The sequence below is a fragment of the Sciurus carolinensis genome, chromosome X (genome assembly GCF_902686445.1).
Source record: "Sciurus carolinensis chromosome X, mSciCar1.2, whole genome shotgun sequence".
Classification (NCBI taxonomy): Eukaryota; Metazoa; Chordata; class Mammalia; order Rodentia; family Sciuridae; genus Sciurus; species Sciurus carolinensis.
In genome coordinates, this window is record NC_062232.1 from 53,481,372 (window position 1) to 53,508,603 (window position 27,232).

The 27,232-nt window shown below is 39.2% G+C and overlaps 2 protein-coding genes and 1 non-coding gene across 6 annotated transcripts in view; 1 reads left to right on the top strand and 2 right to left on the bottom strand.

The window, feature by feature from the left end:
- Nucleotides 1-307: 307 nt before the first annotated feature.
- Igbp1 (immunoglobulin binding protein 1) lies at nt 308-25,541 on the top strand. Of its 3 annotated transcripts, none has more exons than XM_047537084.1 (7): nt 308-418; nt 592-1,009; nt 1,361-1,654; nt 9,689-9,884; nt 11,667-11,749; nt 12,423-12,535; nt 25,057-25,541. In XM_047537084.1, the coding sequence occupies exons 2-7, from the start codon at nt 819-821 to the stop codon at nt 25,203-25,205; spliced, it is 1,026 nt and encodes a 341-aa protein (XP_047393040.1). In that variant the 5' UTR covers nt 308-418; nt 592-818; the 3' UTR covers nt 25,206-25,541. The 3 variants fall into 3 exon arrangements, with proteins under 3 accessions (XP_047393040.1, XP_047393043.1, XP_047393042.1); XM_047537087.1 differs by lacking the exon at nt 25,057-25,541 and adding an exon at nt 15,489-15,695; XM_047537086.1 differs by having other exon boundaries at nt 379-1,009.
- Nucleotides 4,883-4,954, bottom strand: Trnaa-agc (transfer RNA alanine (anticodon AGC)). Its single transcript has one exon. It is a non-coding gene; the product is annotated as a tRNA-Ala (tRNA).
- The window catches only part of Pdzd11 (PDZ domain containing 11), a 117,058-nt gene continuing 102,593 nt past the window's right edge, over nt 12,768-27,232 (bottom strand). The window contains exon 6 of one of the 2 annotated variants that reach the window (XM_047537097.1): nt 12,768-13,959. In XM_047537097.1, coding sequence (XP_047393053.1) covers nt 13,886-13,959 — 74 coding nt within the window. In that variant the 3' untranslated portion in view covers nt 12,768-13,885. The remainder of the gene's footprint in view (nt 13,960-27,232) is intronic. The other variant, XM_047537095.1, reaches the window with a different exon arrangement.

The window sequence follows — 27,232 nt, forward strand, 5'->3', positions numbered from 1 at the left end:
GGATGCACATAAGGAAACCCAGACTTGGCGGATAGGGGGTCGGCAAGGGGGGGAGTCAAAGAAGGTTGCACAAAGGAAGTAACATTTGACTTGGAAACTAAGTGGCACGAAAGGAAGCGGACTGTGGGGAGATCGGAGTTGCAGATTACCAAATTATCTGGTCTAAGGAGAGAGGCTCCAGTATCGACACCAAGTGTGTAGGAGTGTGTGGGGAGGAGGGGGTTTACGTGAAGTGGAACAGGGCAGGCGAGGATTGGTTGGGAGGAACCCGGAGCTCCATCTGGTGGGTGACGGAAGCCGGAGGGGGGCGCCACTTGCACTTCACACTCACGCAACCAGACCTGCGAACCGTGATTGCGGCGCGGCGACCTGAGCCTCTGACTGCCCGGGCTCCTCAACTTGGAGGGCGACTCGCGAGGTAAGGCGCGCTCCTGACCGCTCCCTAAAGCTCGCTCTCGTCTGCGCTCTGAATTCAGTCTCGTCTCCCTTTGGCGTCAGAGCCCACGGAACTCCCCAGCCCCAGTGTCGGCCATGAGGAGCAGATCTTAAAACGGCGCTTGGGGTTTTGCTTTGTGTGTTTGTTTTTAACAGATGCCTACAACTTTTAACCCGCTGCCTGGCAAAATGGGTCTATGGAAATTCGGTTGCCAGGGCCGGCAAACTGCTGCTCCCGGAAGTCTCTTGACGCTTTTGTAACAATGAAGTGACTGGCCAATGCGACGCCACTTCCGGTGTCGTAGGGGCTCCCGGAATCCTCCTTTACAAAGATTGCCTTTGACCCCGGAAGTGAGGTCTTCCGGGTTCCTCCCTCCCCCAAGATGGCAGCGTCTGAAGACGAGTTAGAGCTGCCGCGGCTTCCTGAGTTGTTCGAAACCAGCAGGAAGCTTCTGGATGAAGTGGAAGTAGCGATTGAACCCACCGGTTCCCGGATAGTTCAAGATAAGGTGTTAAAGGCACTGGACCTTCTTGAGAAGGCTACTGAAATGTTATCACAGCTTGATTTGTTCAGGTAGGTGGGGAGAGGGCAATAACGGCTGAGAACGAAAGTAACAATGGTTGCCAAGGGTGGAGCCCTTGCGCCTGGGTGGAAAGGACCTTGACTAAGATCCTTAAGTTGTTACTCGCTGCAATCATGTGTACGTTGTTTACATTATCTACTTATCTTCCAAGATGATTGATAACGCATGATTCTGACTGCATAGGCTTTGGGCGTGAGCACTGGGCTATTTATATAGAAACTGGCTGCTCTTGCCTTTGCTCCACTCTTTCCTAGCCCTCCTCTTCCCCAGGAAGCAAGGGCCACAGTTTGAATGATCGGCCAGGCTTCACAGCCTCCTCTTTTGCTCTTTACTCTTTCCAGCCGAAATGAAGATTTGGAAGAGATTGCTTCCACCGACTTGAAGTACTTGATGGTGCCAGCGTTTCAAGGAGCCCTCACCATGAAACAAGTGAACCCCAGCAAGCGTCTAGAGCATTTGCAGCAAGCTCGAGAACACTTTATAAACTTCTTAACTCAGTGCCATTACTATCATGTGGCACGGTTTCAGCTGCCCAAAACCAAGAACAACTCAGCTGAAAATAACACTGCTAGTTCCTCCATGGCCTATCCTAGCCTCGTTGCTATGGCATCTCAAAGACAGGCTAAAATAGAGAGGTGGGTCAATAGCAGTAATTTGAGAACTGCCCAATGGAAGTGTTATGGGGCGGGGTGCATGTGCTTTTGTGTGTGTGAAGGACAGAGTGGTGTATGTCAGTCTTTTGGTTTTTATTGAGCATAGATCCTGGTGAGAGCAAACTTTACTGAGTTTTTTGAGAAGCCTCTGCCTTTGTTGAGGTGACCATTCCTAACCATTAGATCCCTACTGCCAAGTGTAGCAATGTAATTTTGCAGTATTTCCCAACCTTTTCCACATCACAGCATAATATTTGTGTGGGGTAAATATCTCTGAAGGGCACAGTGTCTCAGAGCTCTAGTCTATGTTCTATTGTTGCGTAGTTCTAACAGTACTGGATCAGATGTGTAATGTCCTGAACACAACCTCATGATGTGACTTTGAAAAAGTTGCTTACTCCTAGTTTTTTGTTGTTTGTTTTAACATTCAGTGGGTGCTCACAATGTCTAGAAACTATGCTAGGCATTGTGGATACAAACTGTATGGGTGGTTCTTGTCTTTGATTATCAGACATTTTGGTGAAGGAAACAGATCTAGAAACAATATAAAATGATGTCACAAAGAGATGTATGAGGAACTATGAGAGCATTAGCCAAAGAGGGAATTAAAGAGAGGAGAAGGCTCCCTGGAAAAGGTGATTCCTGTGCAGAGTTGTTTACAGATAAACAAGAATATTATCCTGAGGAAGAGAAGAGCATTAGCCAGCAGAGGTAATAGCAATTGTAAAGCCATGTGAGCATTAAAGAAACAGTGCTGAGGTGGAGATGTATGAGGGTGGAACAGCACCCACAAGCAATTAAGTGATGCTAGAACACGAAGGGGTGGAAGAAAGGGGAAAGGAATGATACTGAAAATCTAGGATCCAGACCAAAGCAAGCGTGGAATCTAAGAAAGGTGAAGGAGCAACCTGGTTGCTAAGAACTTTGGAAAGTGTTTTAATTCAGCTCCATCATTTGCTTTGGGATTGGGGGCAAGTTACCTAATTTCCCCTACTGCAAAATTGAGATAATAATAGGTCCCTCCTTATAGAGTAGGTATGAGGATTGGAAGAGAAATACATACTGAGTATTTAGCTTAGAGTAAGCACTCAAAGTCCACAAGGTTTATATATTTGTGGCTAAGGGGATATGGGTTGCACAGTCAGAGATCTGCATTTGAGTCCTAGTTTTATTTTTAGCCATTGGACTTTGGGTAAGTTATTTAACCTTTGTGAGCCTCAAGTTTCCTCTTATGTGAAATCTAAATAGTAATGGTACCTATTTCAGAGGGTTAAGCATAAATTAGGTAAAAACACATAGAACAGCACAGCATCATAATTTTTAGCTGCCTTTTTGGGTAGGTTATGTTAAGGAGCTTACTTTGGGAACTGGGATACACTGAAGAATTTTTTAAAAGACTAGCATGGTCATATTTGCATTTTAACTAATACATTAGACCCAGTTAGGTCACAGAGGTGATGATGGCTCATTAGGGCATTGGGAGAAGGAGAGAAGGGTTATATGTACTGAAGAGAATAAAATCTGTAGAAAACCTGATGATTAAATTGGTTGTGGGAGGTATGATAAGGAAGCAGTCAGAAAAATGTCCATGTTTCTGATTAAGGTGATTGGCTCTGGAATTCACTGAGCTGGGGAATAGAGGATGATAGGGGAGAGGATGAATTCATTATTAAGACATTTTGAGTTTAAGATGCCTAGAAGACATCCAAATAGAGGTATCGGGCCTGAAGTTTAGAAGAGAGGCGTGGTCTAGATAGCTGAAAATTGGTTAATTCATTCAACAAATATTTATTGAGCCCTTTGTGCCAGGAACTATTCTAGATATTGGAGAACCAGACAATTCCAGTGCCATCATGAAGCTATTTTTCTGATGGAGACAGATAATAAGCTAGTAAATAATGTAATTTTAGTTGTAAGGGCTATGAAGAATAATATACTCTAATAAGGGGATAGTGAGTGACAGTGAACGATATTTTGGGGATATAGAATTGAAAGTAGAGCTTGGCATCATATCTTTTATAAGAAATTGGGGGCAGCCTATTGACATATAACAGGTAGTTTAAACAGTGAATCTTATTCAAATAATTATACAAAAAAGAAGACTAAATGTCATAGATACTTAGTGTTGTGGAGAAAGATGGGGAGTGTTCACATGTAGTTGGAGGAATGAGGAAAAATTTCAGAATGGAATGGCATGTAAGATGAGTTTTAAAGAATGATTAAAAATAGAAATGACAGATTTTCCTGAATGTAAAAGTAATAATGCTTATTGTAGAAAGTTTACAAAACAAGAATATTTTAAAAATTAAAAAATAAGCTTAATCCTAGTACTCATAGATGTCATTGTTAACTTCTGATGTATTTTCTTTCAGATATATAGTTATGTTAGCTAATAAATTTGGACTAATACTGTAAATATAGATTTTTATCCTGTTTTTTTTAACCCAACATTTTATTGTGAGCATTTCCTCATGTCTTTCAAATCCATGACATTTAATAGTTATATGATATTCCGCCCATAGTTGTAACATGATTATTTAAACTAATCTATTGTCAAATATTTAGACTATGGTTTTTTGGCTATTTAATGCTATGTACAATCATCTTTAGCCACATCTACCTCTCTTTCCTTTGGATAGATTTCTAGAAGGATCAGTAATTAGGTCAAAGTGTTTGAATATTTTGTTTGAATATTTTAAAGTTCTTAGTATGTGGTAACTGTTACTTCCCACAATAGCAGAATTTCAGAGTATGTCCCATTGTACTTAGGAAATCCAATTGGGCAAATAGAAAAGGGTATCTCATTATTTTGGTTTGCATTTCTTTGGCCTGCAAGCTTGATCTTTGAGCTTTTTCTTTTCTTTCTTTTTTTCCCCCTTTGGCGCTGGGACTTATATGCACTAGGCAAGTGTTCTATTGCTGAACTATACCTCTAGTTCATTTGAACATTTTTAAAAAATGTCTCACAGATGAGATAGCAACACTATCTTTATGCTAATGGCTCCCACTTTCATATCACTAGCCCAGACGCCTCTTGACCTTCAGAACCATACTTCCAGCACCCTTTGTGGGTGTTTCATAGACATCTCAAATTTGACATGTGATAAAATTGAACCCTTGGCTCTCCTCCCCCCACCCCACCACTGAGCTATACCCCGAGCCCATGGCTTTTTCTTTCATCTATTTATTTACGTATTTATTTTTTGTTCCTTGCAGTGCTGGGGATCAAACCCAGGGCCTCGTGCATGCTAGGCAAGCACTCTACCACTGAGCTACAGCCCAAGCCCAAACCCTTGGCTTTTTGACCCCCAAGTGTACTCCCATGCCCCAGTCTTCACCATCTCAGTAAGTACACCACCATTCAGCCAGGTATGTAAGCAAGAACCCTAAGAGTTAGCTTCAATTCCTCCCTCTTTCTGAATTTCTTCATGTAGTCTGTCAGCAAGGCCTGTGAATTCTAGCCACAAAAAGTATTGCCTGTCCTTCTATTTCTCTCCATCTCCACTAGCATACCTCAGTCTAGGCCACTGGCATCTCTCATCTGAAATAGCCAAACCACTAACTAAACCTTGCATGATCTGGTCCCTGTCTCTCCAGTCTCATTGTGAACATTCTCCCCTCATTGAATAGACTCTGGCTGCAGTAGCTACCTTTCAGTTCTTTGACAGACACAGTTCCTCTGTTGAATTTTTGTACATCCTGTTCTCTTTGCATGGAATGCTCTTTATATGGCAAATTCTTTATCTTTTTGGTCTCAAATGTCTCTTTTTGGAGAAGCCTTTCTAGACCATTCTCTATTTAACATCTGTCATTCTGTCTCTTTGCCCCATGTTTGTTTCCTTCATGCACTTATCTCACATGCAGTGATTTCATGTATGTTTTTCTGGGTTTTGTCTCTCTCCCCTACTACATGTATACATGTATACATGTATACTCCATGAGGGCAGAAGCCATTTTTCTCATTCACTCTCATATGCCTAGCACAGGGCCTGGCATGTAGAAGGTGCTTAAGCAATATTTGCTGCTGACAAGCAGGAGAAACAATGTGAGCAATAGCCCAAAGGCAGGTAGATTAAGCTATGTACAGGGAATAGATAATAGCCTGGTTTGGCAGAAGTTAAGTGTATGGGCAGAGGTCTGTGTAAGGAATAGATGTGTGCAGAGTATTGAAAGGGAAGAGAGAAAGACAAGAGAATTCCAAATAGGATAAAGTGATTAAAAATGAAGTTATAGATATCATAGGTACTACTTTTATAAGAAGCATTGATAGGATTAGAAAAATTATTCAGGGCTGGGGGTGTAGCACAATCGTAGAGTACTTGCCTACTAGGCATGAGGCCCTGGGTTCCATCCCCAGCAACACACACACACACACGCACACGCACACACACACACCCCAATTCAGAGACTTCTTTACTTTCTGTAAGTTCCCCACCAATGACTTTAGACAATGCGGCCTTCCTAAATGAAACATCTAAATGGTATGTCTTTCCTCTCTCAAACCTGTTTCTTCACGTATGTTTTCTAATTCCCATCTTTGAGGAGTGAATGTGAGTCTGGTTGTTTAACAGCACCTCCGTTCTTTTGACAGAACTGAAGAAGTAGAAGCTGGGTAAGTAACGACTCTAGTTTGGGATTTACTGAATTTAGGTCCTAAAGTGACAACTGGATAGCCATTTCCATAGACATGGAAATGTGCAATTATAATTTATGAGACTGTTTTGTGGCTGATGCAAAAAATTAGGAGCCTTCTACTATGGTGAGTATGCATGAGTTTTCCAAGTAAAATCAAGTAGAAAGAAAAAAGCTAAGGATAAAACCTTGGGGCAAATTAAGGGAGAAAGAAAAAGAGGAAAAAGAGCAATCAGAGGTTAAGAGACTCAACAAGGTACATACAGGAGAACTTACAAAGAGAGCAGATGTTATGTCCTCTTTGAAGCCTTTCCTTTCTTATCCTGCTGATACTGTAGCTCTTAGTTCATGTTACTTATCACAGCATGACTCTTAGTCTCCAGACTTGTAACTCCTCAAGCTCAGAAACCATAGTAATTGTATTTTAGTATCTAATTGTATCATTGTATCCCTTGGTGCCCATTCAGTAATTGTGTCAGAGTAAGTATTATAGAGAGAGGAACAGATGAACGGTAATCAGAAAGATGGAAACAATATGGTGTATCAGAAAAAAAGATTCTTTGGAATCAGACAGACTGGGCTGACCAATTTCTACCACTTCCTAGCTTCTTCTAGCCTGTTTCCTCATCAGCTCATAAAATTTGTGTTGTCACTTACAAAGCATTTTTATGTGTATTTTTCCATTTGATCCTCTTGGCAACTGCATGAAATAGACCCCCATTTTGGAACTGTGGAAATGAGCTCTGAGAATTGGCTTGCCAAAAATTATATAGCTTGTACGTGGGCAGGCTAAGATCTAAAACTCAGGTCTTTAAATTCCCAGTTCTAATACTTATTTCCTCGGTAGCATAGAAAAGAGTGTATCATTTGAAAAGGTAGAAAATGGGTTGAGGGAAAGTGTTTCTAAAATGGGAAAGGCACCAATAGAGTAAAAAAATATAGCTGCTAATGGTAGGAAAGGTGATTGATAGAGTGAGGCCTACAAGAATGTGATTGGGGACTAGATTGATAGGAAAGTAGAATGGCAATGACAACTCTTTAAAGACAAGAGTAAAAGAGAAAGGGTGAGGCTGCAGAGATTTTAAGTGAAAAGGGAAATTGAATTCTGTATTGGCTGCCCTCTGGCAAGCATGATTGTTGGATGAAGTCTCCCCAGAGGATGAACAAAAAGCTAAAATTGGTTAGTAAGGATTTATAGTTAACCCATTTGAAAAATTTTTAGTTCCTTAGCTCTGTTCACCAGCTTAGAAAAAAGTCTCCCAGAATCAAAGGGTCATGGGAGCAGGGGTAGGGAATTTTAGAATTTTAGGGACTATTTCCATGTAATGGCCCACCATGGGAAATCTAGAATAGTAAAGAAGTCTAGAACAATTGTTTTCAGTCTGTTCCTCAAGGCCCTAAGATTCTACCACAGTGCCTGAGTTAATGTTGGTAACCCTCCTGATTCCATTAAGGCAGCTTTTATTTGTTTATTAATTATTGGGTTTCCATATAAGCTCTCATTAGAAGACAGAATTCTTTTGCCAAGACAAAATGGTTTTAAAACACTGATCTAAAAGAGCAGGTGCTGAGCAGCCAGAAGTCTAAAGGATGAAAAAGAGCCAAATCACAGAAGCAAGGAAGTGGAAAAGAAGGAAGGGAGCAAAAAAGTGTGGGGCTGTACACATAAGGAGAATGGGAAAAAAGCACAAGAACCTTATTCAGAGGACCCCTAGACTAACCCAGAACTTATCCTGGAATATATATATTCTAAGGCCATGGTATGTTTATTTCCCCCTGTTACATAGGTACCACCAGGAAAGAAGGTGGGGGTAGCAGTGGGAATGGTTAAAACATTCTCAGGTAGTATCACTAATAGCATTGATGAGCTAGGAATTGAACTTTGTAGTATTTTACTCAGAAGCCTACTGATAATGAGGGTGTGACAGTTGTTTAAAATGCCAATTTGTTGGGCAAAAAGAGCAGAGGAACCTAAAATTTTTGATAACAGAGTGTTTCCAGAGCAGTGGTTCTTGACTTTTCATTAATCCTGGACCCCTGTGATAATTTGATAAATATATCAGGTTATATTTTAAATATATCTACATCTCACCCTCTCCATCACTACTTCCCTCCTTCAAGTTATATCCTCTCACCTGGATTGTGCCAGTATTCTCTCAATTGCTTTCCCTGTGATTCTACCCTTGTTTCTCAGCCCTGACTCCACACAACACCAGAATGACCCATATTTTTTTTAGGAAAGTTTTTTCATGTGTCTGTTGATTCATGTCATGTATTCTATTCAAAAACCTCCCGTGGCTTTCCCATCTCACTCAAAATATCATGGTATTTGGTATTTTGGGTATCATGGCCTACAATATTCTACACATTATGACCCTGGCTTGCTTTCTCTTGACCTCATTTCTTATCACTCTCTTTCACATTTCCAGCCCCAAAACAAGGGCTGTTTTTTCCCAAACAACATGGCAGGTCAGTCACTCTTCCTGGGCCTTTGGGTTTTCTTTTCTTAAAACACTTTCAGATATTGGTATGAGTTGCTTGTTTGGTTGAAAGCTTTGCTCAGGTGCCACCTTTTCAGATGTCTCTCCTGACCACCTTAAATATAATAGCACTCCTACTTTCACACCTTCACTCAACCCACTTGACCTTGCTTTTTACTGCTTCACAGTACTTAGACCTGACTTGTCATCTCTTTCTCTGCCTTCTCCCACACTAGAATGAAAGCAACAACTTTCTTTTATAAACTGTATCTCCAGCACTAAAAGTGCTGATCACACAATAGGCACTCTGGAGATATTTGTTGGATGAATGATAGAGGATATACTAGAATGTATCCTGAAAAGGGTAGCTAAGTGTTTGAGTCTTTAAATTAGATAAGGATGAGTCAGAAGTTCTGGGAATGTTCTGCCTGGAAGAAAAGAGATGATCATTTATTAGGCTGTTTCACAAGGAATTCCTACATCAATAGGTAGTAAATAATCCCTAACATTCTATGATTCTTTGAGGGTATAATTCTCAATTGGAAGCCCTGTGGGAAGCACCGTGTGTCACTAAGCACACAGTTGATTCAGGGTTGATATAATCAAATGACTAAGGTATACTCTCCCTAAAGATTATGGCAGGATGTGTTGAGATCAGGGTACAGCTGTATTTTTCTGGCTCAGAATGTTATTTCTCAGCCTCTCTTGGGCCCTTCCTTGCTTCGTAGTCTGAGGGAACTGCCTGGTGACAGGCTCTCGGTTATAGAATTTATATTCCTGTCAAAGTGGAAATCTGTGTACTTACTACCTGGACATTTGCAAAGGTAAAAACTTAGCATGGCCTTCTTTTGAAGGAATACCTCTTTATTTTTAAGTTCATGGGTAATGCTTTTCTGTGGAACAGATACAAGCAGAAGAAGGAGGTGGAGCATAGGTTGTCTGCACTGAAATCTGCTGTGGAAAGTGGTCAAGCAGATGATGAGCGTGTTCGTGAATATCACCTCCTTCAGCTTCGGAGGTGGATTGGTATCAGCTTAGAAGAGATTGAGAGCATTGACCAGGAAATAAAGATCCTGAGAGAAAAAGACTCTTCAAGAGAGGTAAGCCTGGTCGCTGACCACACAGCTCAAAATGCTGCCATGAGAGGGTCGAATATTCTACAGGAGAGTAATCAATTAAAATCTTTGTAAGTTTCTGTAAAATCATAGTTCTTAATAGGAGAAGCAGATAAAAGCTGATGGTTCACTAGGGTAACTTTCTCTTTAACTTACAATAGCATTCCCCAGTGCTTTCTAATCTGTAACACACTTCTAGTTATTTGTAATTTTGTGACATAGCATGGGGGACAGAGACTTCCCTGACATAAAAATTGGTTTTGGCTGTGGCAAATCATGGCTGCTTTAGTGAGGCATAGGAAGGGAGGATTTTAAAATCTGCTTGACTATGATAAAGGGAAAGAAGAATAGGATGGGAATGGGAAAGAAAAATAAAACTGGGAGGAGAGAGAGAAAAGAGTAAAAAGAAGAAGATGAGACAAAGACCAGGGAGTGTGTTTAGGTTGGGGGAGGACTTAGAACTTAACCTTACACAATGATGCACTCTCACACCTTTAGATCACCCAAATAGGAGACACCAGAGCAAGGACATCTCCATGCACAGAATGCTCAGAATACTGGTAAAGAAAACCTGGTGTAACACAGCTTTGGCTGTCTTTGAAGATCCTAACCCTGTTTTGGAGCTGCTTCTTCAAAAGGATAGGCTGTGCTGCCACTTGCTCTTTGGTACAAGCTGCAACATGAATTGAGTTGAATTTGTCAGCTGGTCACAGGCATTTACTTAAGTCCTGAGAGAAACCCCTTCCTAATTTGTTTTGTACTAATTAGCCCAGGACCTTGCCTCAGGATATATCAACCTAGTTCTTCCTGTTAAAAGATCAAAGAATGAGCAATTAGTATTCTAAGGGGCCATAAGGCCCTTTTGAGCATATCCAAATTAGTGGTTTTCAAGCATTTTGAGGCTGGACTCTTGTGGATCCTGCCCTGTCCCTTTGTTTGGTGGTTATTTTTTAAAACACTCTCATGTGTAGTATTGGGATTATGAAGCTAGAACAAAGTGAGCACCTTTTCTTTGACCATTCTTTGTTTCCGTGTATTTCCTAGAAAGCCAAGGTTCCTTGAAACATTTCTGTATACCTTTTTACAGAAACTTCTGCCCATCCTCCCCCCTTTGATTTAGACACATCCATTTTAAAAACCCCCTAGGGGTTCTTGACAATTGTTAGCATAATTACATTGGAAGAGGTTTTAGAAGGGACTTAATTCATTCAGCATTTCCACTGAAGGCTAAGGTGAGGAAAAAGGCTTCAAATCCAGCTCCAGGAATTTAAATGGAACATGGAAGGGGCTTTGGAAACTCCTCTGGAGGGGATATTTTTTAAATTTAGTTCGTTTATTTATTTATTTGGTACTGGGGATTGAACCCAGGGGTACTTTACCACTGAGTCATATCCCCAACCCTTTTATTTTTGAGATAGGGTCTCACTAGTTGCTTAAGTTGCTTAAGTTGCCGAGGCCAACTTCGAACTTGCTATCCCTCTGCCTCAGTTTCCCAGGTCACTGGGATTACAGGTGTGTACCACCACCCCTGGCTGGAACCAGTAGTTTTAAATCTAGTAATTTTTTTTCTTGTGGTAAGATTTCTGGGAGAACTTTCAATTTTAGCAAAATAGTCAAGTCCCTCAAGAGAGCTGTATCTTAAAGACAGATAAATAGAAAGTAGGTGAATTTTGAATCCAGAGCTTTTCTAACACCAAAAGACTTGAGAACCTGAATGATAGGTAGGTAAAATGGCAAATGCACCTCTGAAATTTATTTTCTTCTTAGGCATCAACTTCTCACCCAGAGTCTCTTCAGGAGAGGCCTCCAATGAAACCCTTCGTACTTACTCGGAACAAGGCCCAAGCCAAGTAGGTAGTACTGGAAAGTGGTCTACCTTTGCAGCCCCCTGTTTTTTGATGGTTCCATGGCAGTTCATGAGTGATGCACAGAATGGGCATTGCAGAAAAATCATGGCTCCACCTATGGAAACCGTTTTTTCATCAAAGGGATATTAATGATCTTGATACTTTCTTCATGTCTGTCTTTCTCAGTCATTTCCTTTGCATAGAAATAAGAAAAGCAGGAAGAAGAAGGAATGTAATGGAGAATCATGTACTTTTTAAGTTTTCCATTATTCCTATTTTTTCCTGCCTTCAACGAAATTCTCAAAAGGACATATTTGTTTTTCTATAATTTAATTCTGAGTTCTTGATGCTTTTCCACATAGTGGCCTTCCAGAGGCCACCAACTGTAAATTCTCATTCCACAGTGTCATTACTGCTCTGTGGGGCATTGGCCTCTGGGATTGCTTATTGGGAAATGATCCTGGGCTGCTTATTTTGTCATGCAAGCTCTTGATTTCAGTGTCCCTTCCGGGATGCCTCTTTTTATATATCTTCATGGTTGGTTGTACAGCTGTTCAGAAGAGAGCTGGGTAGGGGCATGAGACTGAAGCAGACACAGGCCTTGTCATTAAAGTAAAAAGGCTTATTAATGCTGTTATTTTTGTTTCGTTTTCTAAGTGCAATGTAATTTTTGCAGAGTATTTGGAGCTGGTTATCCAAGTCTGGCAACTATGACAGTAAGTGACTGGTATGAGCAGCATCGAAAATTCGGAGCATTACCCGATCAGGGAATAGCCAAGGCAACATCAGGTATGTAGAGGTGGGGGGAAATAACTTAACTACTGATCCATTACTCCCTGGTAATTAAATTCTGAAATGTCATTTCCTTTTGGGAGTAATCTGGGGAAAGTTTCTAGGCAGTGTCATGTTTATAATTGAAAGAAATAGATTATTCTAGGAGGATGGGGACAGTAGCAGCATAGTCTGTGAATTTCTCCAGGTATCATGACATAAAAACAGCAAAAATATAGCAAAGCCAAAAATCCATGGATAGTAATTCATCTTTTATAATGGCAGAGCAGGTTGTATTGGGCCAACCCTGCATACAGATTAACAGTTACAAACTGAACAAAATATTTAAAAAAAAACAATTACCCGAAGGCACTAGAGAGAGACCAGAATCAGGCATAAACTGGAGGGCAGACAACACTTTCTTGTACTTGGAATTCGTTGAGAGCAGGGACTTTGACTTCTTATATTCTTGGTGCCCAACTCGAAAAGTGTCTTTGGAATCCAAAGATGTAGAGTGGCCATCAGAAAGGTGAATGCCATCGGGTGTAGCAGAACAAGAATGGACAGACCTGGGGTGACCAGCCCAACTCTTGCCACTAAACAGATGGAACATCTGAGCCTTGGTTTTCTTAACACATTTGACCCTCTTCTTACAAACTCATGAAGCAGACATTCCTATCCCCATTTTAAGACGAGGACATGGGATAGCTTACCATAGGATAGCTAAGTGAGTGGTCAGGCTAGGATTTAAATTCAGGCCTTTCAGTTCTCAGCTTCAGTGCTGTTCTACTATACTACAGAAAATAGTGGTCATTTGAAAGGGTTTTGTATATTTTTCATAGCTTTTCATCTGTGGGAAGTTTGCAGTTTCTGTGATATGGAATAGCTAAAATTTGGATAGAAACTTATTATCGTGTTCATTGAGGAATTAGAGAACTGAGTTCAGGGTAACTGTAGCAACTGAAAAGGGAGGGTATCCCAGAAAGGAGAGAACCAAAGTGGAGAATCCTTAATTCTGTATATAAACCCTGCAGAAATCTGTAGCTAACTCCTAAACTCTGCATGTACAGAATGAACTTAAAGCACCTTAGCTAAGACTAAAATAACTAAATGGAAAATTCAACCATTTCCCAATCCAAGGGAGGTAGCATTTGGCATTTTGTTTTTGGACAAGTTAATTACCTTCTAAAATGAAAAATCAGCACTCTTTAGAGGAACTAAATAATTCAGAATATCTACAATGTTGATAGATATTCCTCAACTTGAAACAGGGTTACATCCTGATAAACCCATCATAAGTGTAAAATACAGCTAGCCTACTGAACATCTTAGCAACATAGCATACTGTAGAGTGTGGGTTGTTTACCCTCATGATTGTGTGACTGGCTGCTCTGGTTTATTGCTGCTGCCCGGTGTCAAGAGAATCACTGTACACTGCTGACCTGGGAAAAAAATCATAATTTAAAATTTGAAATACAGTCACATTTATATGCATATCACTTTTGTACTATTGTAAGTTGAACCATCATCAGTTAGGGACCATCTGTGTACGATTCATATTGTCTAGGATTCAATCTTAAGCTATTAGACTTGGAAAAAACAGGAAAACATGACTCATTTTCAAGAGGAAAGGCAATCAATGGATATCAACCTCAGATGTTAGAAATTAGGAGACAGGGAGTTAAAAACAGCTATTTCTGGGATCAAGGACACAGAGAGGGAAATATGCTTATAATGAATGAAAAGCTAAGAAATTTCAGGAGAGAAATAGAAATGATACACGAAAAAATTCTGGAACTGAGCAAGGCCTGGTGGAGCATGCCTTTAATCCCAGTGACTTGGAAGGCTGAGGCATGAGGATCAAAAGTTTGATGTCAGCCTCAGCAACTTAATGAGACCCTGCTTCAAATTAAAAAAAAATAAAAAGGGCTGGGGATGTAGCTTAATGGTAAAGCACCCCTGGTTCAACCCACAGGAACCCCCCCCCCGCCCCCCAAAAAAGTTCTGGAACTGAAAAGTAACATCTGAAATGTAAAAATGTCTAGATCAACTTGATAGCAGACTGGCAATGACAGAATCAAGTATCAGCTTGAAGATCAATCAGGATTATCTACTCTGGTAAAAAAAAGATTAAAGAAAGTAGACAATAACTTAGTGACCTGTGAAACAATGTAAAAAGGTCTAATGTCCATGGAATTGGAATACCTGGAGAGGGAGATGGGGGCAGAAAATATATTTGAAGCAATAGATGGTTGCTGCACATTTCCCCAAATCTGTGAAACACACATTTATAGATTCAGGTTATTAAATATGAATAAAATCATACATAGTCACATCATAGTTAAACTACTAAAAACCAAAAGAGGAAATTTTGAAAACAGGCAGGGATAAAATACACATTCTGTATAGGAGAACAATGATATGCATTGTTGGTGACTTCCCATTAGAAACCGTGGGAGCCAGATACAATGAAGCATCTTTAAAGTGCCTGGGGGATGGGAAACTGCCAACCCATCATTTTATATCCTTTGAAAATATCCATAAAACTGAAGATGAAATTAGGGCATTTTTAGATAAAGCTAAAAGAATTCTTCACTAGAAAACTGGCATTAATGAAATGCTGTAATTCTTCAGGCTAAAGGGAAAAAGGTATCAGATAAAAGCTTGGATATTCAAGTAGGAGTGAAGAGCAGCAGAAATGGTAATTAAGTGGTAAATACTACTTTCCCCTACCTACATAAGTAATTGCTTAAAAGTATATATGGCTTCTTATAGCAAAAAAATATTGTATTGTCTTGCTGGGTTTATAATGTAACAGATGTAATGTATGTGACAGCTGTAGCAAAATGACAAACAGTAAATGGAACTATATGTGAGATTCTTCTATTTTATATGATACATATTAACTGTTGCTTTGTAACAAATTAATATTTAATAGCTTAAAATAATAAACATTCATTGTATCACATAGTTTCTAAGGATGAAGAATCCAGGAACACCTGAGTGGTTCTGGCTCAGGGTCCCTCATAAGGTTGCTATCAGCTGGAGCTACAGTCTTCCGAAAGCTTGACTGGGGCTGGAGGATCTGTTGCCACAAATATTGATGATGGTTAAGAGAGGAGGCCTTTCCAACAGAGTTGCTCACAATAAAACATCTTCCTTTCCCCAGAATAAACTATCTGAGAAAGAGAATGAGCCAAGATCAAAAGCCTTGGTGTCTTTTATAACTTAATGTTGGAAGTGATGTACTATTGACTTCTTCCATATTCTTTGTTCACATAGAAAAACCCTGATATAGTGTTGGAGAGCCTGAATACTAGGAGAGTTGGATTACTGGGCACTGTTTTGAGGCTGCCAACCACATGGTATATTAATTCTGAGTAGACTGGAAAGTTAGAGATGAATCTTGTATTTCCTAGAGCAACCACTTAAAAGATGCATCAAGACAATGAGAAGACGAGCCACAGACTGGGAGAAAATACTTGCTAAAGATATATCTGATAGAAACTGTTATCTGAATTGTACGAAGAACTCTTAAAACTCAATAAGAAAACGAATAGCTCAATTAAAAAGTGGGCCAAAGTTTTTAACAAACACGTCACCAAAGAAAATATACAAATGGGATATAAGTATATTAAAAGATGCTCCATATCATATAACATCAGGAAAACGCAAACTAAAACCATGGTGAGATACTACTGCACACCTAATAGAATAGCCAAATCCAGAACACCATAAATGTAAATGAAGTAAACATTCAGATTTGAATTAAAGAATAGATTACCAGGCCCAACTGCATACTACTGATAAAGAGATATTTTACTAAATACAAAGATACAGGTTAGTCAAAAGTAAAAAGATGAGAGAGATATACCATGCTAACAGGAAACAAGAAAGCTGTGGTAGCTATACTAATATTAGATAAAGTGGACTTCAGGACAAAAAGTATTTCTGGAGAGAAATTTCATACTAATAAAGGGGCAACTGATCAGGAATATACCAATTATAAGTGTGTACCTATAAGAAGTTTCAAATTACATGAAGAAAAAGATCTGACAAATTTAATGGAGAAATAGACAAATCTACCTTTATGTTTGGGAATTCTAGTACCTCTCTTTCAGTAATTCATAGAAATAGTAAACAAAAATCAGGATACAGAAGATCTGGTTAACACACTCAGCCATGTCAGAATATTTAATATTTACAGAACAACTACATCCAACAACTGGAGCATACACCTTTTCAAATATACATGGTGCATTCAACAAAGGTAGACCATATTAATGGGCCATCAATAAATCTCAGTAAATTTTCAGAAATGAAGTCACAGTGAATATGTAGTCAGACTATAATGGAATTAAGTTAGAAATCCACAATATGGCTAGAAAATACCCAGATATTTGAAAATTGACACAAACCTAAATAATCCATGAATCAAAGAAATCACAAGGAAAAATAGAAAATGCTTTGAACCGAATGATAATGAGAGAAGAGAATCAACATTTGTGCAATAGAGATAAAGCAGTGCAGAAGGAAATAATGTATAACTTTCTCAACCCTTTATTTAGAAAAAAGGAAGAATAAATCAACTAACTAGGATTCCACCTTCATAAGTCAGGAGCAAAGAGAACTGAGCCCAAAGTAAATGAAGGAAACAAGAAAGATAAATCTAGTGGGTGCAATCCACAAAAGTTGAACATACATATACTTCCATCACCTGATAGTTGTACTCCTCGGTATGTACATAAGAGAAATAAGACTATATGTCTACAAAATACCTACACAAGATTGTTTATAGCATTTTTCTTTGTAATAGCCCAGAGTGAACACTACTCAAATGTCCATAAACACTAGAAAAGATAAAGACATTTTGAATATTCACACAATGGACTGCTGTGTAGCAAAAAGTAACTATAGTTCTTCAACTGTTAAGTGGCAAATCTAGCTGAATCTTGCAGAGCAGGATAGTCCCTAAGGAATTCTTTAAATTAATCCACCAGGTTTCCCTTCTGGGGCAGGATTCCAACTGCAGAGAAATTGTTAAGAATAGAATTGAAATTAAGCAGGACAGGAACAATAGATAAGAAAGTTCAGGTAAAAGTGGGAAAGAGAGCTAGAACCAGGAACTCTGATCATGCAAGGCACCATGTTTCTTTACCTTCTATAAAAACAGCAGAAATGTAGCCTCTGTGAAGTTAGATAAGCCACCCTGAACCACACATCTTTGTAAAAGCTCAAGAAAACTTATTTCACATAAAAATGAACAGTAGATTGTGGTGAAGGTTGAAAAACTCAATATACCTCAAACTACTGGAAATGTACACTGTAAGTGGAAGAATTTCATAATATGTGAAATAGATCTCAGTTGTAAAAAAATGAAGAGAACATTTTCAAGGTCAAATCACACAGAAAATTATTTTAAGGAAAGAAAAGAATTGAAAACAATCTAGAAAGATAAAAACAAATCTGAATCATAATATATATAAATGAGTTGGAAGATAGAAAATAAAAGGATATCAAAGGACATATAAGTGAGAATTAGAAATGTGATGTCAACAACTAGAAAAGAATCATTTCAGAAAGGAAGACAACAAAATGTTTTCGAAACAAAAATGAGTAAACAGAAAATGCCTGTCTAAGGTAAAAAGGAGAACTTTTTAAACTAAGGAAACAATCAGGGTTTGAGATAAAGTGACAAATACTAAAGACAGCAAAGAAACTGGGTGTGGTGGCGCATGTGTGCTACTTGGGAAGCTGAGGCAGGAGGATCCCAAAATTTAGGTCAGCCTGAGCAACGTAGCAAAAGCCTATCTCAAAATAAAAAAGAAAAATTTAAAGGAGCAGGGCTGAGAATGTAGCTTGTGGTAGAGCACCCCTGGGTTCACTCCCCGTACTCAAAAGGTGATTATAAAGGAAAGAATCTCAGATTACCTTCAAACCTTTCAACAACCATACTTTATGCCACAGGAAAACAAGAGTGGCAAATATTTAACATACTCAAAGGGGGAAAATGTGAGCTGGGATATTATGTCCAAAAAAATGACTTTGGAGTATAAAGAGCATAGACATTTATCAACATAGAGGAACTCAGGAAATACTGTTCCCATGGGCTCTCTCTGAGGAATTGGCTAGAGAATGAGATTCAGACAACCACAGTGATGAGAGACATTGACAAGGGCTGGTGGTTGAGTAGTAAACATAATTACTTACAGAATTAACAGTGGGAGTTAAAAGGGAGAGGGTAGAGTGTATAATGCCTATGTGCTCAGATAACTTAGGTGTAGTATAGCCATTTTTTAAAATGAAGAAATAGGCAAAGCATAGACAAAAAAAAAATTAACTGTTCTCAGTAATTATATTGGTGACAATGTTAGTGCTTTTATTCCAAGACTATTTAATATGAGCTAATGTAAATGAGTGTTAAATATTCTAATTATATCCTCTGTCTTAGAAATTAGGACTTTTAGTATGGAAGAATACAGATGTAATTCAAGAGTTGTGTTTAAAAACAAAAACCCATAGTCCTGAATATAAACTCATGAAAAAAAATATTTAAATGTAAATACACTCCTTTGCTGTATCCACTGAAAAGGCTTACAAACAGGGAATAACCCAGTAGCAATGAATATACCTAGTAACCTAGATTGTGGTATTGAAATAACATTCCTATAAAAGAAATCAGGATATCTTAGACAAATAGTAATTCCAAGTCTAGGCAGGAAATATATGAGATGACCTTGGAGCATCTTATCATAAAATATAGGGGAGGAACCTTCAAAGGCTCCTACTAAGGTCACATCTACAGGACTCAGTACACATTTCGGTGCTGTTTCCACTGACTAGTATGGCTTCAAAAAGAATAGTTGGGGGCTGGGAGTGTAGCTCAGTGGTAGAGCAGCAATAGCATGAGCAAGGTCCAGAGTTCAATCCCCCCCCAAAAAAAACTGCAAAAAAAATGGGAGGATGGACAGGGGTGTAACTCAGTGGTAGATCACCTGCTTCACATGTGAGGTCCTGGGTTTCAGCCACAGTACCAAACACAAAAGAAGGTAATTGACAGTAGCGCTAAGTACTTTTAACATACAAATATTGATTTCTGCTTTTAAAAATATGCTTAATTTTTTAATTGACACAAAAATTGTACATATTTATGGGGTATCGTGATGTTTCAAAACATGATTACATTGTACATTTTTTTAATCAGGATAAGTATATCTGTCTCTTCAAGTATTTGTCCTTTTTGTGATAAAACATTCAAAATCCCAGCTTTGTTGGGGGAGTACTGGGGATTGAACCCAGGGCAGCATACATGCTAGGCAACTGCTCTACCACTGAGCTAAACCGCCAGCCCACTTCTATCTTTTAAAATATACAGTATATTATTATTATCTATAGTCACCCTACTGTGCAAGGGAATACCCAATTTTTTTCTCCTGACTGCAACTTAGTATCCACTGATCTACCTTTCCCCATCCTTCCATCTCCCCCACTCTTCATCACCTCTGTGTGATCAAAGTTTTTATATTCCACATGTAAGTGGGATCATGTGGCACTTGTCTTTCTGTGCCTGGTTTATTTCACTTATGTAGTAATTTCCAATTCCATCCATAATCTCATCCTTTTGATTGCCAAATAGTATTTCATTGTGTTTTTATGTACTACATTATCTTTAGCCACTCCTCAGTTGATAGACACTTGGTTTCCACTTCTTAGCTGTTGTCAGTAGTTCTAGATATCTCCTCAGTGACTGATTTCATTTCCTTTGGATATGTGCCTAGTAGTGGGATTCCTAGGTCACATGGTAGCTGTTTTTTTTTTTTTTTTTTTTTTTTAATTTAAGGACCCTCCCCACTCCTCTCCATAGTGGCTGAACTAATTTATTGCCACCAACACTGTTTAAAGGTTTCTTTTGTGCACATCATCACTAGCACTTGTTATCTTTTATATTTTTAATAATAGTTATTCGTACTGAAGTGGGGGTTATAACTCATTGTAATTTTAATTTGCATTTCCCTGAATGATTAGTGATGTTGAACATTTTTATATACCTGCTGGCATTTGTGTGTCTTTTGAGAAATGTTTACTTAGATCTATTGCCCATTTTTTAATGGGATTATTTGGTGGGGTTGTTTTGTTTCATTTTGTTTTTTTGTATTGAGTTTTGGAGTTCCCTGTATACTCTGGATATTAGCCCCTTATCAGATGTATAGTTTGCAAATATTTTCTCCCGTTCTGTGGTTGTCTCTTGACTCTTGTTCCCTTTGCCATGTTGTGGAAGCTTTTTAGATTGATGTAATCCCATTTTTTCTATTTTTGCTTTTTCCCTATGCTTTTAGGGTCTTGTCCAAAAGTCTTTGCCCATTTGAGTGTCTTGAAGTGTTTTTTCTATATTTTCTACTGGAGATTTCATAGTTTCAGGTCTTACATCTGAGCATTTATTTTGAGTTGACTTGTGTAACTGGTGAGAGATAGGGGTCTAGTTTAATTCTTCTGCATGTGGAGATCCAGTTTACCCAAAACCATATATTAAAAAGATCATCTTTTTCCCTAGTGCATGTTCTTATTAGCACCTTTGTCAAAGATCACTTGGCTGTAGCTTTGTGGATTTACTTATAGCCTCTGTATTCCATTCCTTTGGTCTACATATATGCTTTTTGTACCAAAACTATGCTGCTTTGATTACTATTGCTTTACAATATATTTTTCAAGTAAGTTAGTATAATGCTTTCTGCTTTGTTCTTTTTACTCAAGATTGCTTTTGTCTCTGTGTGTGTGCTTCCATACAAATTTAGGATTTGTTTTCTAGTTCTGTTAAGAATGTCACTGGTATATTGATAGGGATTCCAAATAGTATTTTCTTTTTTAAAAATATTTTTTAGTTGTTGATAGACATTTATTTTATTTATTTATTTATATGCAGTGCTGAGAATCAAACCCATTGCCTCACACATGCTAAGCAAGCGCTGTACCACTGAGCTACAACCACAGCTCCCCGCAAATCCTGTTTTCTAATACTGTTCTTTAATAAAGAAACCAGGGCTCCTTGGAGAAATGGCTGATTGTAGAGCTGGGTTAAGGGATATACAAGATGACATGGAGCATCAGTGGCCAAAACTGAAAAAATTTGAGCAGGACAATAACTAACAGTGTGGGATTATCTCATAGTGAATAAAAGAAATAATTGATAGTCCATATAGTGATAGAAACATATTATTGAATAAATGAGGGAGAAGAGATTAATTTCCCCTACTAGAAAAAAATCTTCCATATAATTTATATAGGTATTCCTGCTTTAAGGAAACTGAGCCTGACTGCTCACTGCTTAAGTGCGCAATGTGTTTAGCACTTTGCTTCCAAAGACTACAGAGGGGAAGATAAGGAGAGGAGCAACTTTACAGTTGAAAACCCTGCAAGTCACTGCCTTTCATCAGGTGATCAAGATTATCAGTGGGGGGTTGTTCGGGATTTAGCTCAGTGGCAGAGCCCTTGCCTAGCATACAAGGCCCTGAGTTCAGTCCTCAGCCTTTAAGGGTAGAAAAAAAAAGATTATCAGTGGGTTAGGAATGTAGATCAGTGGTAGAGCTGTTTCCTAGCATGTGTGCAGCCCTAGGTTCAATTCACAGCACCACACATACAAAAAAAATATCATCAGTGATCAGTGAGGTCAACAACATAATATGTTATGATGAGAAGAATACTTCACTTCTGTGTTATTCTCCTCCAAACCTATAGCCCTAGTCGGATTTTGAGAAAAGCAGGCAATACCAGTTGAGGGACATCCTTCAAAACAGCTGACCAGTATTACTCAAAATTCCCCAGGTCATCAAAAACAGTTCAGTATAACTGGGCACAGTGGTAAACACCTGTAATACCAGCTACAGGGGAGGGTAAGACAGGAGGATCACAAATTCAAGGCCAGCCTGGACAACTTAACAAGACCCTATCTTGAAAAATAAAAAGGGCTGGAGATGTAGCTCAGTGGTAAAACACCCCTGGGTTCAATCCCCAGTACCAAAAATATGCAGTTATTTGAAGTCCATCCAATGTTTAAATCCATGAGTTCTTAATTTAAACAAAAAAATGATTGTTCAGATTTAGAGGGTGACAGGAAACCCATTTACTTTCTTGAGAAGTGGGAGATGAGAGAATCAAGCGTTTTTCTTTCCTACTGGGTAACTACATAGTAATAAATGAGGGAAAGTCTCTTCTTTAAAAAACTTCTAGTCAGTGAAAAATAAATGTTAAACTTATCACCTTTTTAAAATCACAGTAAAGTAATGGATCTAGGCATTGAGCATCATTGTTAGTCAGCTTTCTGTTGCTGAGACAAAAAACCTGAAATGATCAATTGAGGAGTACAAATTTATTTTGACTCATGGTTTCAGTTCATAGATAGTTGACTCTCTTGCTTTTGGACCACTGGTGAGGAAGAACATGGCAGGGAGCATATGATGGAGCAAAGCTGCTCATATTATGGTGGCCTGGAAACAAAAGAGGAAGGGGCCAGGCTCTCACTGTCCCCTTCAAGTGCATGCCTCCAGTGACCTGAAGACCTCCCACTAGGCCCCATGTCCTAAAGGTTCCACCACCTCACACTAGCACCACAGACTGGTGACCAAGCCTTTAGCACATAGCCTTTTGGGGACATAAAAGATTCAAAACAATATGTAACACCAAATCCCATCATTATGTACAACTATAATGTACCAATAAATAATGTGGAAAAAAACCCAAAATATTCACATCATAACAATCACAACAAAGAAGATGGATATTATATGCCTCCTGATGAGGGAATGTAGCACCTCTTATAATCATGTCAGAAGGATCTAACATGACTCAAATATTTGCATCCAGTTGCCAATCTGCAGGAAATACATAGAAACACATTAGACTGTATCATGAGTGTGCAATCAGCAAAATCCAGGCTCTGGGAAACTACAGATCAAATGGGCCCAGCTTCATCAAATAGATAACTTGGAAAGGGGCAGAGGGGGAGCCTAAAGATAAAACAGAGTTCAAAATATTTTTAAGTAGGTAAGACTAACCTCCAAAACATTGTGTTAAGAGAAAGAAGTCAGTTATAGATGACAACATCTATATATATATAGTTTATATATAATGTCCAAAATAGGCAAATCTATTTGAGCCAGAAAATAGATTAGTGGTTCTAGGGGCTAGGATGAAGGAAGTAATGGGAATTAACAGTAACTGGGCATAAAGGACATTTGGAGGATGATAGAAATTCTTTTTTAATTGGATTGCTGTGATGGTTGTACAACTCTATACTGAAAATCATTGCATAAAAAAATGAATGTAGTACAAATGGACAGCTGGTGTACAGGAATGCACACTTGGGTTATAAAGCTATAATAAACTCAGGGAAGTTTGTAGTAAGAAAAGCAATATTGTGGTTACTTTTGTGGGGGGAGGGAACTTGTGATTTGTATGATGAACATGGAGACTTTGGGGATGGCTACAGAAAATCTTTTTCTTGACCCAATGGGGGCTATAAGACCTCCTTATAAAAACTTTTATCTTACACATTTTTGTGGCTTCTGATATTTTACAATGAAGAGGTTAAGAAAAGAACATGAGATCTATTCTAAGCCAGTAGATCAGATCCCCATATATTTTATTCTTTGTGATCTCAATGAGAATGTATCTCATGGGCAAACTCAGGGTAGCCAGGACAATGCTGCTTTACCTCACGAAGGAAAAAGTTAATGCAAAAGAGAGATGTAGCTGTTAGTTTAAATTATTTCAGGTGTATACTGCATAATAAGTGTCATTTGAACCTCAGAACCTTTCCCAAGAATATGCAAAACAATGCATAGGAATTCTTTTCTGGAGGGTCCAAATGTCAGTGATTTTGAATTTTACACATGCAACAAAAATTGCATAAATATATATAACAAAGGAAATGAGGAGAGGAGGAAAATTCTCCTGCAATCCCACCTTCTTGGCCATTCACAAATCATAAACATGTTTTAATTAGTGGTTTTGGATTGCTGGGGTTTGGTTGGTATTGGTATCAGTGTTTTTGTTTGTCAACAGGTTGTTGACTATTTAGCAAGAATTCTTTCACAAAGTAGAATTTGTTGGGGGAGGGGTCTGTAGTTCACCTTTTTTTTTTTTCTTGTACCAGGGATACTTAATCACTGAGCAACATCCCCAGCACTTTATATTTTTGAGACAGGGCCTTGCTAAGTTGCTGAGGCTGGCATCAAACTTGCAATTCTCTTGTCTCAGCCTCCTGAGTTGTTGGGATTACAGGTGTGCACCACTATGTCCAGCCTCATTTTCAGCTTCTTGTGGAAACAACTCAGAGCATCCTTTTTCTTGCTGTTATTAGCATATATTGGAAGTAATTGAGCAACGAAAGTATTCTCCCTTCTGCTGGGCCCATGGCAGGCAGCTAACTATATTCCTGTTTTCTTTGTCTGAGGTTATGTTCAGAGTGGAACCAAGCCCCCTGGCAGTACTTGTTAACATTCCCTCAATTTCTTACCTCCCCATTTCTTGTATTCTCACTTCAGCTGAGTTCAAAAGGACAGCTCAGAAACAGGAAGATCAAGAAAAAAAGGAAGAAGAGGATGATGAGAAAACAATCCGCAGAGCAAGGGAGTGGGATGATTGGAAGGATACCCATCCTAGGGGCTATGGCAACCGACAGAACATGGGTTAATCTTCCCACAACACGACAGGACAATGGGGCACGTGCCTTCTCTGCCAAGGAAAACCGTGCCGCCTTCCCTTCCCTGGGCTACTGCTTCGGCTGTGTGCAACGAAAGCAAAGATGCTGAATCTTGCTTTGCGTTCAATAAAGTGTCAAACAATTAAGTGTGTATTTGTACCCTAGATAATGACCAGTGATCTTGTTTTGGCATTTCTAATTCTCATCATGGTGTATTCCGATTTCTTAAGTGGAAAGAAAAGAGCACTGAGAAATGGCTCTGTATAATAATCAATGCTGTATGAATTCTCTTAAATATAATAAAATCCATTCTATCACATGAGGCTGTGCAGAAATGTGGGTATCAGCTGCTTTTTTTGTGGGGGAAGGGGGACGGGGCGGTACAGCTATGGATCTCCAGGCTTATGGAGAGATCATGGTCTTGTCTATTCTGGCCAGGGAATTACCCTGTATCAGAGCTGCCCAGACTTTCTCCTTCCCACTGGGTACATGATGTGAACCCTACAAGCAACACTCCATGTTGTGAACAACTTAACATTCTACTAGGAGAGAACACCAAAAAAAAAAAAAAAAGACTCTCTGCTACACAGCACTGTTTTCAGGAATTAGAGCTGTGGGTGAATGGACCATAAAGGGTTAGAGTTGCTATAATCCCAGCAACTCGGTCACCTGAAAAAGGAGGATTGCAAGTTCAAAGCCATCCTCAACAATTTAATGAGACCCTGTCTTGAAAAAATAAAAAGGCTGAGTATGTGGCTCAGTGGTTAAGTGCCCCTGTGCTCAATCTACAGTTCAAAAAATAAAGGGTTAGAGTCTTAATCCTACTTACCTAATTTACTTAATAGAGAAGGTGCTATAAAGAGTCATCTTTTGCCAGGTGTTGTGCACTTCTCAGCAATGAGAGAGGCTGAGGCAGGAGGATTCCAAGTTTGAGACTGACCTCAGCAACTTAGCAAGACCCTTTCTCAAAAAAAGGGCTTGGAATATAGCACAATGGTAAAGTGCCCCTGGGTCCAATCTCCAGTACCTAAAACAAAATATACAAAGCCTGGCATAGTGGTGCACATCAATAATAATCCCAGTGATATGGGAGGCTGAGATGGGAGGATACCAAGTTTGAGCCCACACTGGGTAACTTAGACCCTGTCTCAAAAAGGGAAGGTAGGTCAGTAGTAGAACACTCCTGGGCTCAATCCCCAGGAACAAAAAAAAAAGTCATTCTTGCATGTGTATGAAGCCAGGCCTTTCCTCTCATGGAAACAGACCTAACCCTTAGGATAAAGAGAAGCCTCAGGTTATAGTGCAGCTCTTAAATTGGCTGCCTTAGACCATTTTGACCCTCCTTGTCATTGAAACCAATGGTTTAGTAAATGCACCACGGTGGTTTGGTTGCTTAGTGAGGTGCCTTCGGTCCTGCTGGTAACTAGGTGTGGAGGACAGGGACAAGACAGATGACACTGGAAAGGTATCGAATCCAGGGTAGAGAAAAGAGTGTGTCCTCAGCTCTTGGGTTGATATCCTATAAAAGCAGCCATGTGTTGAAACAAATGATCTGCATAGAAAACATACTTTTGTTCTGTGGCTTTGGTATACTTAGGTTTTCTTTGAAGAGGAACATGACTCAGCGCTCCTATTCTAGCTTTTGCAGCCTAGCTTAGGAGAGGGGTTTGCAAAGGAGACTCAGTTCCCTCTTGTTTATAGGATGGAAAGTGGAGGGCTGTCAGGTGATGAGGAGGAGGTTGTGTTTCGTGGGTGGTGACAGCAAGACGACTACCAGTAATATATTTGTATACTGCTTAATAAAGGACTCATCTCACCCTTACATACAAGCTCCTGAAAATGGTAGAGCAGATTCAATTCCCTGTGGATCTGCAAAGCAGTGTTTTCAGCTCTCTCCCAGTTGCTGCCAGTCTGCCTTTAGCCTCGACCAGTTTCCTGCCTCAAGCTTCACCCTGAGTTCAGATCCAAACCCAGGTCAGGTTAGGATCACCCCCTGGTCTAGGTCCATTTAAGATTGG

Excerpts from the sequence above, each read along its gene's own strand:
- Igbp1 (XM_047537084.1), top strand. The coding sequence starts at position 819 with ATGGCAGCGTCTGAAGACGAGTTAGAGCTGCCGCGGCTTCCTGAGTTG. Across the intron at positions 1,010-1,360 it reads TCACAGCTTGATTTGTTCAG|CCGAAATGAAGATTTGGAAG; the intron begins GTAGGTGGGGAG and ends TACTCTTTCCAG. Across the intron at positions 12,536-25,056 it reads AATAGCCAAGGCAACATCAG|CTGAGTTCAAAAGGACAGCT; the intron begins GTATGTAGAGGT and ends TTCTCACTTCAG.